Below are 13864 nucleotides of genomic sequence, written 5' to 3' on the forward strand. Positions count from 1 at the left end.
AATGTCAGATCAGTATGTCATTAGTGCAATATTGTATGTATATATATATGTATATATATATATATATATATATATATATATATATATATATATATATATGTATCTCTCTCTTTATATAAATATATATATATATATATATATATATATATATATATATATATATATATATATATAAAATCAAAAACTGTACAGCATAATATAGCTCTTCTGCAGGCAATGATTTCATTCAACCCATTTCCACATTTAACTAAATACATTTTGTAACAGTTTTGATCACTAATCCCTTTAAAGAATTGGGAGGGTGGCCTAATGGTTAAGGTGTTTGCCTTACAAACATAAGGTACAGGGTTTGAATCTCATAGGGGATAATTGGCTAGGCTCAAAATGGCTCGCAAGGGCAGTTAGCCTAGTATGAACCTATGAACCTAAAGATTTTGGGCTCTGTTGGGGGGTAAAGGTATGTATGAAGCCCTGACTACAATACAGATGACCTAAGTTTGGCTAGAGACTTGAACACTGGAAGACCTGGGCAGGGCAGGATGGGAGTAAGTGGCTTACCTATACCAGCTTTCCAATCCTGTTGGAAGGAAATGGTGGTTTAGGTCGGTCAGATTGCTTTCATGTAAGCAGAGGCTTGCATGATAACAATGGCTGCATGTCCAGGGAATGTGGGTCCTTGTAAGTGTGTTTGTGTGAAAAAGTACAAGTCAGGGAGGCATAGAACACCCTCGCAGTGATACTGAAGCTCATGTGAGCCACCCTAAGGTTTGGTAAGGAACTTAACCACAAAACCCTGATGACTTCCTGCATAATAGCTCCCAATGAAGGAAGGGTTGATGTTCGGTGGTAATGCTAGACAAATAAAATAAAATAAAAAAAAGGATCCCTTCAAAGAGCATTGTCTGTGAAAAGGTATTACCGTAAGAGTAACTCATGTCATCAAAATATTTTTGGATGCCATTGAAACAACAAAAGAAGGTGGCTTCACTTAACTTTTTAAAAATCCATAAATCACTTTTTTCTTGTCATCAGAGAACTGAAAGTGCAGTATCAGCACAATTATATAATTTTGTTCTAAAATGTAGTAAAGCACTGTTTGTATGTATCTTTTGAATTCTTTTAGAAGTAATCTATTTTTATGATAGCTTTTTTATGTATAATCTCAACATTTGCATCACCATAAGCTGTACATGTATTATTTATGTTTTTAAAATGAAAATTATTGTCTCAATCCCTGAGTCACAAAGTCTCAGTCTAACTACAGTGACATCCACCCTTTAGATACCAGTTCTGAATGTGGGTAGCATTGCTTTTTAATACTTATCCCCACACCCACTGGAGTTTAAAATGTTAATGTCAAGTTGCAGACTTTCCCACTATGTATTTATGACTAGGTTCTATTATTTAGCACAATTAAACAACAGTTCAGGTAGAAGACACATTTAATTACATAATAAGTAAATGCATAACCAAATTAATTTTATTTTTTATTTTCCTTATTTTATAAGCAAGTATTTTGCTGATCCTAGGTTTCAGGTGATATCACACATCCTGCTAGAGCATACAGAAATAGAGAAATGACCTCACAGCACTGTGGTCCAACACATAATATAAACACAGAAAACGTCACAAACTAGTTACACAAAACAATGAAAAAAATGCTTGTCTTTGCCAAGATAAAAATTGCAAGGCTGTATAACAACATTGTTATATTACACGATACAAATTTATGTGGTCAACTAACTTGAAATCCAATGGAACTTTACAAATATAGCTGCAATATTTATATAAATAGTGTTTGAGATACTGTAAATTACAGTTGAAATACTGTATCCATTTTATAATCCCTGCTGGAAATGTGCCAGTAGTCTACACATGCATACATACATTCATACATGCATACATGCATACATATATACATATATACATATTGCATATGAGCAAGTGAGAGATGTCCAAAGTTCCCCATCCACCCACACTTGTCCAAAGCTCCCCACCCACATTAAAACAAAAACATTCTCCTCATCCATCCCATGTTTGAAAATGTTTAGATTTCAGATTCCTTAATATAACTGGAAGAGAGATCCAGGCATTTATTTACAACTCTATCACTTAAAAATAAAATTAGTAATATTATTTCATTTGCATACACTTCAACTCTATGTTTGCAACAACAGTGTAGAAGCTGCTTATATAAACTTACTTTTCGATAATTCTGGAAATTACTCCTTGGCTAGATATGGGCCTAAGGCTGTTAACAGTGGTAAAGCAGTGAACATTGGTACTAACAAAATTGCACCATATTTTTGTGGAGGTAGAATAATGTTTTTCCAGTGAGAGAGAGATTAACTATGTGAACCAAAGGTCTTGCAGTTAATGTTAGAAATGAGATGCAGAACTCATTATATAAGCTATTGTTTTTAAGCTGCAACTCATCCAGTAGCAGAGACAGTTTTAAAGAAAAAAAGGCAGGTCTAACAGCAATAGTGTCCATATAGATCTACGGACTTAGAGCAATATTAATGAGAATACAGTCCAATAAATCAATTACAAAAACAACACCTTTGGTTACTACAGTTGATCTCTTGCTTGCTTTTTTAAGGGATGTGAATCCAGGTAAGGGTGATAAAGGATAATGAAGGAAACATACTCAAAAGCGAGGAGAGTGTGTTGAGGAGATGTAAAGAGTACTTTGAGGGGTTGATGAATGAAGAGAATGAGAGGGAGAGAAGGTGGATGATGTGGGGATAGTGAATCATGAAGTGCAATGGATTAGCAAGGAAGAAGTAAGGATAGCTATGAAGAGTATGAAGAATGGAAAGGCTGTTGGTCCAGATGACATACCTATGGAAGCATGGAGGTGTTTAGGTGAAATGGCAGTGGAATTTTTAACCAGATTGTTTAATGAAATCTTGGAAAGTGAGAGGATGCCTGAGGAATGGAGAAAAAGTGTTTTGGTACCGATTTTTAAGAATAAGGGTGATATGCAGAGCTGTAGTAACTACAGAGGGATTGAATTGATCAGTCACAGCATGAAGTTATGGGAAAGAGTAGTGGAAGCTAGGTTAAGAAGGGAGGTGATGATTAGTGATCAGCAGTATGGTTTCATGCCAGGAAAGTGCACTACAAATGCAATGTTTGCTCTGAGAGTGTTGATGGAGAAGTACAGAGAAGGTCAGAAAAGGTTGCATTGTGTCTTTGTGGACTTAGAGAAAGCATATGACAGGGTGGCTAGAGAGGAGTTGTGGTATTGTATGAGGAAGTCTGGAGTGTCAGGGAAGTATGTAAGAGTGGTACACAATATGTACGAGGGTAGTGTGACAGCGGTGATGTCTGCAGTGGGAGTGACAGATGCGTTTAAGGTGGAGGTGGGATTACATCAAGGATCAGCTCTGAGCCCTTTCTTATTTGCAATGGTGATGGACAGGTTGACATATGAGATCAGACAGCAGTCCCCATGAACTATGATGTTTGCAGATGACATTGTGATCTGTAGTGATAGTAGGGAGCAGGTGGAGGAGACCCTGGAGAGGTGGAGATATGCTCTAGAGAGAAGAGGAATGAAGGTCAGCAGGACTAAGACAGAATATGTGTGTGTGTGAATGAGAGGGAGGATAGAGGAATGGTGAGGATGCAGGGAGTAGAGGTGGCGAAGGTGGATGAGTTTAACTACTTGTGATCAGCAGTTCAGAGTAATGATGAGTGTGGAAGAGAGGTGAGGAAGAGAGTATAGGCAGGATGGAGTGGGTGGAGAAGAGTGTCAGGAGTGATTTGTGACAGACGAGTACCAGTAAGAGTGAAAGGGAAGGTCTACAAGAGGGTAGTGAGACCAGCTATGTTATATGGGTTGGAGACAGTGGCCCTAACAAAAAGGCAGGAGTCAGAGCTTGACGTGGCAGAGCTGAAGATGTTAAGATTTGCACTGGGTGTGATGAGGATGTTCAGGATTAGGAATAAGTATATTAGAGGGTCAGCCCAGGTTGGAAGGTTTGGAGACAGAGCCAGAGAGGCAAGATTACATTGGTTTGGACATGTGCTGGGGAGGGATGCAGAGTATATTGGGAAAAAGATGCTAAGGATGAAGCTGCCAGGTAACAGGAAAACAGGAAGGCCTAAGATAAGGTTTATGGATGTGGTGAGAGAGGACATGCAGGTGGTTGGTGTGACAGAGCAAGATGCAGAGGACAGGAAGAAATGGAAACAGTTGATCCGCTGTGGCGACCCCTAACTGGAGCAGCCAAAAGAAGAAGAAGATAGTTTGCAAAGGGTTGCATAAATACATCAGCCTCACTTAAAGAGTAGTATATTTTATAAACCAAGATATGTAGGGATAAGTTGACATTTTGAAAAGGCTGACAAATTAATTGCTGAGGGGTAACATAAGGAAGCTTATTATTCTTCCTTTGAATAAGCCTTCAGTATGATGATTCATATAGTCTGTCAGCTTTTCAAAAAGGTAGTACAATTTAGGAGGGGTGGGTTAATTGTCTTTGCCCATTTGTGTGTACAGGTTGCCATTGTTTAGTACAAGATAAGAATGCATTTGCACCCAAACTGTGAATCACAAAGCTGAGCTGATTTGGATACTGAGATAAAAAAAAATGTTGGCTCAATACGCAAGGCAGTTGAACCATCTTTCACAAAAGCAGTGGTTTTTGAAGGTCTTCATTTCTAGAACTATTTCAGCAAGTATCAATAAAATGTTTTTTCAACCACAGCAATGATTTCACAGTTTAAGTTAGATATACAAATGACTGGCATTTTTTGAGTGATTCATCTTTATAGAACTACTTTAGTTTGTTTCTTTTTTATTTTTATTTTTATTGTTAGCAGTCTTTTTGACCATTTTAATTAATAACATTCAAAAAGAGCATTTTTTTGTTTCTTATAAACCACCACCCAATTGGTGTCTCTACCTTCTGGTTGTCCATACTTTTTTAAGTCCCCCCTACTGACCTAAAGTCTACAGATCTCTCCATGGATATGTATAGAACTCATGGTGATCATTACTCACAAAGATGACATTTTGTATAACTTATCAACTAGTTTCCCCTTTCTCCTGCTCACATTGCGCAAAGTTGGCAATGAGGAAAGAGTAATTTTTATTTCCATGAGCATACTGCTGTGCATATGGTGGTCTGTATCCCCACTACACACACACACACACACACACACACACACACACACACACACACACACACACACACACACACACGCATGCGCACATATTCATGGTTGTCTGTAAATCATCCATTCTTCTCAAACTGTTAGCATTCCAATGAAACACAGGCCACAATGATGTGTGAGAAAACATGGAGTACCTGAATTTTGAACTACCACAAGAAACATATCAGCTTTAGGGTACATGCCTTAAATGTGTTTTCTGCTATTTTAATGAAGTGTACTTCATTTTGTACTGCATACTATGTTTTGTTTTGTATTATGTAATTAATAAAGACACATCAACTACTTTATGATTTTTCTACAAAGCCTTTTGCCTGTAAAAAGATTGCAAGCCATGGCTAGACAAATACCTCACATACTGCAATTAAAATATAGCCATTCAAAACTATATCCCAAATTCAGACTTGCATGACAAAGAACTGTCTGCATCATGCTTCTAGAAATACTAATAGCTACAAAAGGCTTATAAAGCATATCTATGGAGACATCTTATACACTGCAAATTGAACACAGCCCCACAGGATTATATGACTGCCAAAACGTAAAATATATATGTACATGGTATTTAATTACAAGTGCTGTTCTAAGTCTTCCCCTTCATCAGCAGATGTTTCCTGGATGCATGGCTGCTTATGTGAAGGAGTTGTTTGCAGCATCACCAGTAAGGCAATACTGCCCCTAGGATTCCATTCAAAACATTGTTACTCCACTGTTTATTTCCAAGTGTTCACCTCTCATCCTTCAGTTGCTGTTTCCTGGAGTCTGCTGTGAAAAAAGTGGGTCTCCAGGAGAACTCCCCTTCTAGACTGTGCTAAATTATCAAATTAAAAGTGCTTTCATAATCTGTGCCATCAGCAGATGTTTTGATGAAGGCAGAGAGATGCTTGAAGAAGAATTTACAGTAACCCTGCATAGTCCTATAATATAGAAAAGATGACCAAGACAATTATTCTCTTGTAGACATAGCTTCCAAATGTGAATTTCCCAACTTTGCAGTGTACCTATTAACCCTATCACACTCTTGATTTCTTTAAATGGAAGTGTGGATATGACTGAGGAAAAACAGTGCAACAAGTTCTTCCTTAGTTCCAACTCTGCACCTTCCAGAAATGTCCTTATGGGAAATGAGATAATATTCCTTGTCTCACAACATGATCAGCTCTTGCTGCTGCTGGGAATCCAGAGGATTGTATATGCCTTTAAATGACCATTTCCTGGATGTTTGCAGCACTGTCCACTACTGACATGCTAATGGCCATAAATGCAGTGCAATTTGTTGCATTTCATGTATGTAGAATGGTGGAATTACTGCACATAAAATAGCAGTACTGTATGGAAAATCTATGGCAGGCTTAACGAAGGACATACTTTGTATATGGAAATGCATGCTTACATTATTATTTTCAGCATTTAATCAGTACTTTAATACGCATGCATTTTAATTCATTGCTGTCACATGTCTCTTGCCACTGCACAAATTCTTAGAGGACTCTCACTGGCAAAAAAACCTGAGAGCAGTCAAGTATATGATAAACTTCCTCACCTACCTGTTAACAAGAGAGGAATTTAAGGGGTGGGTAGCGGAAATTATTCAGGAGTTATTATGGGTAAAATGAAAGTGGAGTTTAAAAATAGATGAAATAAAAGAAAAAGAGATCTGGTTAAGAAGTAACAAGAATTATTTAGAGGGGTTGAGGCAAAGGTTAAAGTATTACAGAATAAGGGAGTCTCATAGAACAAGAAATTTAATTGCAGAGTCTTCTTCTTTCGGCTTTTCCCGGTTAGTGGTCGCCACAGTGGATCACCTGTCCGCTCCTGATTGGCAGTGGAGTTTTACAGTGTCAAGTTGCCAGCCTAGCGCTCATCCTTCCACAGAAGGCACACACATGCACACACTCACACCTAGGGCCAATTTAGAGTGTCCAATCCATCTACAGCATGTCTTTGGGATGTGGGAGGAAACCGGAGCACCTGGAGGAAACTCACATGACCACAGGGAGGGCATGCAGACTCCACACAGAAGCCACCCCAGCCGAGAACCAAACTGGAGAACCTCTTGCTGTGAGGTGGCAACATTAATCACTGCACCACCGTGGCCACCCTAAGAAATGCAATTGCAGAGTGCTAAAGAGAAATAAGACAGTACCTGGATAATATGCATGCATTCAGAGGTTTTGCTGGTAAAAACTGTTTTTGATAAAAACTCCAGACCAAAAAAATGTTGGCACAGCTTCTTAGGCAACAGAACATAGAAAGGGTTGTTGCCAAACTTAAGGGCTCTATAACAAGAAAAATTAGAGATAAGTTCAGAAATTTTATGAAAATTTGTATAAAGCAGAGAACTGGTGAAAATGAGAAAAAGCAGAAATAGAAGTATTTATTTATGGAAGACTTAAATATACCAAGGTTAGAGGTAGATGAGACTCAACAATTAACAGCTAAGATAGGAGGTAATGAGATAAAATGGTGATTTATAACAAATCTGCAGGAAAGCCTCCAGGAATACGTGGTATTCTGGTGGTAGTTTGGAAGCTAGGAGAGAAGAAAGTGATAAAGATCTGGAAAGTTTTGTTTAACAGTATTTTAAAAGTGGGAGAGGCACCAACATTCTGGAGAAAAAAGTTGTGGTGGCTGTAATACCCAAAGAAAGTAAAGACCCATCAGATCCAGCTTCATATAGGCCCGTTTCAAATTTAAACCATGATTACAAACTGTTTATGTCTATAATGGCTAAAAGAATGATGGCAAGATTGACAGATATGGAATAATGTAGTTTTGTGGACAGGAGGCAAACATTTGACAGCATTAATAGAACACTGATGATCCAGAGGGTAGCAGAATGTAAGAAAATACCACTGTTGTTGTTGAGTCTTGATGTAGAGAAAGCATTCAATAGAGTCAGCTGGGATTTTATGAGTAGGGCAATGGAAGCATTTGCATTTCCTGATACAGTAATAATGTTAATTAGAAGGATATATGTGGGATCAGAGGCAAAAATAATCCTCTCTGATAATTTGTGTCTGAAGAGTAGAACTAGGTGGGAGTGTCCTCTCTTCTTTTATTATTTTTGTTACATTTAGAACTATTGGCAAAGTAAATTAGGGACTCAGAAATTCAAGGATATAATTGGTATGGTATTCAAGACAAGTTGGATTTTATTTGCAGATGATAATATTTTGTACCTGGTGGAACCAGAAAAGGAGATTTCAGTGTTGTGGAAAATTCTGAGCTAGTTCCATTTTTTTTCAGGACATAAAATGAATGTAGATAAAATAAAGGCTATAGCTGTAAACTATGTACCCACACATAAATTGTTTCAGCAATACCCATATTTATCAGGACAGGATAAAATTAAGTATTTTAAGAGTCTGGATTAAAAATAATTCTGTTATGGCAGCTAAGGATATGTGTGAAGAGACTACACAAAAGATAATACAATAACCGAGAAACTGGAACCTCTTGCCTATGGCTATGGATAGCAAAATACAAGCAGTAAAACTGTTTAGAACCTTTAGTTTATACACATTTCAGGCATATTTTACCAACCAAAGGAGAAGTTGTAGATAGTAATTAATAAAGAACTGAAGTATTTTATCTGGAAGGAGAAGAGGGCAAGAGTCAAGTGCGATAAGCTAAAGGGATATTGTAAAGCTACACAGTTAAGGCTCTTATACGTACACAAACAGAAAGCTACAATTCAAAGTAGAAAGGGATGATGATGAAGTCGGAGGGGGGTAAGTCAAAAAATAAAATAATAATGGGATTTTGGGCACAGATCCTTAAGGAGAATTACAACAGTAATACAAAATAGTATATTCATCAAGTAGCAGAGAGTATACTAAGAACTAAGCCAACATGTGAATGAAAAAAGGAAATTCTGTTGAGATGGATGACGGCAATTAGGGATAAATACAATAGGCAAGAGGAAATGGAATTTACTGGAGGAAGATGGTAAAGGAACCAAGGCACTGGAAACAAATAATTAGACAGGGAAATGTAATAGGATGGGAAGAGGCCAATAAGACATTTGGATTGCAGGCTTGAGGTCTACCCTATCAGGGATTGATATCTGAATATAGACAAAAGAGAATAGGACAGCTAATCTGTATTGGTTGAGTTTTTAACTGAATCTAGAACAGAAACTGCTGTTAAAAAAGGGATTATTAATAGGGCATATAAAGTATTACACAATAACTTTAGGAATCAATCAGATGAGGTAAAAAATATTGGGAAAAGAGATATGACAAGCAATTCACAAACAATGAGATGACATATATATGGCTCCCAAATACGCAACAAAATCTAGGTGATTTAGGATTTTTGCCTGGAAGTGTTTGCATAAATACTTTTATACCCCAAGCAGACTCCAAAGCAATTTTTCCTCAGATAGATGGCAAATGTTTGTCAGAAATACTGGATGACTACAGGATCTGAATTGCCTAGACATAATAAGGCTTTGTTAAGTTTAATTCTGGTGGCTACCAAAAAAGCAAGTAAAGGAAAATGGAAATCAAAGAAGTAGTGAATATATTAACAGAGATAAAAGAACAGGAAGCGATCTTTAGAAAATGGTAGGAGCAAATTACACAGGAAAATGGAAATGGTGGCAACAATAAATGCAGAAAAAAATGTTTTGGAGGAAGAATGAAGTTTAAGAGAAGGCAGGAACTGAACAATGTATGTAATGTTGCTTTTATTATATGGTATAGAACAATATATGTGATGTATAATATTTATAAATGTGAACTTGTAAATATGGTTTGATTGCAGTTATATAAATGTTAATGTGCCTATGCACAAATAATAATTCAATGAAGTTATTCTAAAAAAGTATATAATAATCAGTGAAATGCAGAAAAACAGCTTCATCTCTTTGCAAGAGCATGTCAGGCCTTTTTCCATATATTCAGAGTACCAGACATTAGTAATTGCCATTTTGAAAATCTGATCAGTGTTTGTAGTAAATCGCTTTGAAGTAAATATGAACTGTTCATATTGTACGGCATTAACAATTAGCTTTTGTGTCCAGTTTTTGCCTGACTACCCCTCAAATCATTTATTGTTTTTCTTTTCTTTTAGGAGTGTGTCGTTATCCTCTTGGAATGTCTGGAGGTCAAATTTTGGATGAGGATATCTCTGCTTCTAGTCAGTGGTCAGAATCTACAGCAGCCAAATATGGGAGGTAAGTAGCGTTAAAATTTTAGAAGTAAAAGTCCAATTTCATCAGCTGTTCAGGATTCCAGCTACTAAGGCAAAACAAATCAGTCCGCGATCCCATCCCCAACACAATAACCACATCATGTTTGCCATGTGGCCAGAATTTTAATAGCCATAGAACAAGCCATTCAACATAATAAATAATTTCTGACAATGTTATAGCTAAAATACACCAAATAAGCAAATAGCAAACCTCACATGGGCAGCACTAAAGACATTCACCACAACATCTATTGTTCATTAAAAGTGTTAGCATAGTGCTCACTGCTTCCATACTACACATACTCACCAGGAAAATCAGAAATTCCAATCACTCCCACCACTGTATCAGGAAACAAAGAGGAGAGAAAGCGGGACTTATCCTCTCATGCATGAGAAGTTCATTCTTCCACCATAACACGAACTACAAAATAGTAACCCACCCTATACAAAGGAGGGAGGGAGGGTGGAAAAGCTCCTAACACTAGTGCCAAAGAGGCCAAAACCTCTTGCATCCTGAATTAAATACCACTGATTAAATACCATCTACCCCTTTTATTCTTTATAACTATTTTACTTCCTTCACTTGAGATCACTAATAACATATCATTTCCTCTTCCTGTAACTACTCCACCCATTACCTCCCCCACTTTCTCCTTTCCTTTCCTTTTGTTGCCATCACCTACTAACAGCTGCCTAGCATGCACTCCACAGGCAGGCATTCAGGACAAATATGTCTGCCTGGGCAAGCAATATTTTTCTTCAAACCCCTACACAACGCAATAACCACACCATATTTACCATGTGGCCAGAATTTTATTAACCATAATTGCTTTTAACATCATAAATCATTTCTGACAATGTTATAGACAGTTGATAAAATATACCAACTAAACCAATAAAAAAACTCAAATGGGCAGCAGTAAAAACTGCACACCACAACATCTACAATTTATTAACAGCATTAACATAATGCTCACTGTGCCCATATCCACTAGGAATAGCATATGTCACCACTCACAACCACCAAACTGCAGCCTTTACCCCCCTTTAGTTTTCGACCCCAAAACTGAAAAATGCATTTACTAAAGTAAACACTTCCAAAAGAAGTCTCTAACTCCTTTAAAGATAGATGTACATTAAACAAATCGAACCCAACCAGGCTTAAATGAACTCCATCCTATCTATTCCACATAGGGTCCCTATCTGCAAAATACCAGTGTTCAAGTACAGAAAAGTCTAAGGAAACACTGCCCTTGCCACCCTGTGATTAATAAACCTCCTAGCAGCCTCAGCAGCCTTAAAACTAGTTGCATTCCTCCAAGCCAATCAATGAGAGATGACCACACTAACATAACCCCTAGAAGCTTCTACTTCACTATCATCAAGTCTCTCATTATCCACAAGAGCATCCTACACATCTACATGTGTTCCACCAATCGTCAGAATGCCAAATGCTGCCTAAATATCTTCCACCATACCCAACAACAGACACCAGGGCATGCCTCAAGCTACCCTACTAATCTACATGCCACAAATATGGATCAAGGCCCAAGAAAGAGCTACTGCCCAGAATACAAATGAGTAGCTGAAAATGAAACTGTCCTATGATCTTCAAAAACAAAAGCAACAGTATCTAACAAAGTCAAGCGCTAAGCACAACATAAAAGACATAAAGGCATTTTTAATGGTTAATTTGTTTAAATCAGTTTGCTCATTTGCTACTATTATATTAAAAAATACACTTTATGCATCACTACTTAGCTAGGGTTAAACTGTTCCATAAAGTCTGCTCTTCAAATTTTCCCTTAGAACTAGCAAGTTTTTTTAGTTTTAGCACCCAAATCTGTTTCTTTCAGCTCAGCACTTGTTCAGAACTCATTGTAAGCACTAAATAAGCTACTAATTACTACAGCACTCAACTTTCCTCACTTGTCTAGAGGAAAACATTTTTTAGTACTTAATAAATATGCACCTATCCAGGCACGTCTAAGGGTCAGCTCCCGGTGTTTTCCTATCTACCTGATGAATCTGAGCATCTTGGGGCAATGCAGCAATTGCCTAATGTACACAGACAACTCTCTCCTCCTACCACCCAACACTACAGCCTGTGAGAGATGGACTTATATAGCGAAACTGGAAGCAAAGCTCTCTTCACCCAAGATTGAACTAGACAGTCAAGAGGAGAAGGTAAACACTTGCACCACACCACACTTATCACATAGTCACTCAAAACCTACACCACCAAAACACACACATAGCAATACAAAACACACACCTACATTCATGGCGGCTCTCAATAAAAATCTGCTCAAGCAGCAGAGACCTCCAAAGCAGAAACGCATGCACCGTCCACCCCCAACACAACCCAAATGACACATAGCCCACAAACTCAGTGTGCCACTCAACCACAGCCCATAAGGCATAACAACGTACCCAACACTCTAGTCATAGGTGACTCTATAGTCAGGCACACTGATGTTCCCACTCACCAGGCTAAACAAGGAGAAAGTTACTGTCAGCTGCCTGTCGGGTGCCAGGATCCACCACATAACGCAAGCACTCAGGTCACTCCACAACAAGTACAAATATGACTCTGTCATTGTCCATGTTGGTGTGAATGACCTGAGACATAGCTCCCTGGACTACGTGAAAAGAGACATGAAGGAGCTCTCTGATCTTGTAGCCCAGGCAAGTATGACCATAGCCCTGAGTAGCATCCTGCCATCACCCATAAACATACCACAGTACAAGGACAAAATGATTGACTTCAAGAATTGGTTAAGCTTCTGGTGTCATTCTAAGGGGATCCAGTATCTGTCTGCCTGGGATGACATGATTGGCAGACCACAATGCTTTGCCAGAGATGGCCTGCACCTGTCACCCTTGGGATTCCGGATACTGGCTAAGGCTCTTGCCACCCCCTCTAGTGCCTTTTTTAGGCAAGGTTCAAATGACAAATTCACCACTGTAATAGGTACAAGCAAGCAGAATCTAAGGGTAATGCTACTCAGTGCTAGAAGTCTAAACCTCAAAATGCATTCACTCGAGGCACTCCCTAAAATGGAGAACATTGACATCTGTGCAGTGACAGAGACTTGGTTCCAGGCTCCAGAGAGTACCCCTGCATTTCCAGGCTATAATTCATACCACATCTTTTGGCCACCTAACCTGGACTGAAACACTAAAGGCGGAGGCATGTCCATATTCATTAAGGACATCCACACCTCCAGGCTAGTTGCTCAGCATAATGCATCCGAGATTATCCAAGTGCAACTAACTCTGGGAAAGACCGCAATCCAAATTGTAAATTGATACAGATCCCCCACCATGCCCCAGGATTCCCACTCCTCATTTCTTGATACACTGGAAAATATTAGGGTACAACCCAACACCCTAATAATGGGCAATTTCAAGTACCCCACCATTAACTGGGAAAACTACTCATGTACCAGCTCTTTTGTTCAACATTTTCTGGAATTCA

The 13864-nt window shown here is 38.3% G+C and overlaps 1 protein-coding gene across 2 annotated transcripts in view; it reads left to right on the top strand.

Annotated features, from left to right (window-relative positions):
• DDR2 (discoidin domain receptor tyrosine kinase 2) overlaps nt 1-13864 on the top strand; it is a 1067915-nt gene that overhangs the window by 659002 nt on the left and 395049 nt on the right. For both annotated transcript variants that reach the window (XM_044085379.1, XM_044085380.1), the window contains one exon: nt 10264-10366. In XM_044085379.1, the coding sequence (XP_043941314.1) occupies nt 10264-10366 (103 nt within the window). The remainder of the gene's footprint in view (nt 1-10263; nt 10367-13864) is intronic.

The sequence above is a fragment of the Protopterus annectens genome, chromosome 10.part0, assembly GCF_019279795.1.
Source record: "Protopterus annectens isolate FY-2018-M chromosome 10.part0, PAN1.0, whole genome shotgun sequence".
In the NCBI taxonomy this organism is placed as follows: domain Eukaryota; kingdom Metazoa; phylum Chordata; order Ceratodontiformes; family Protopteridae; genus Protopterus; species Protopterus annectens.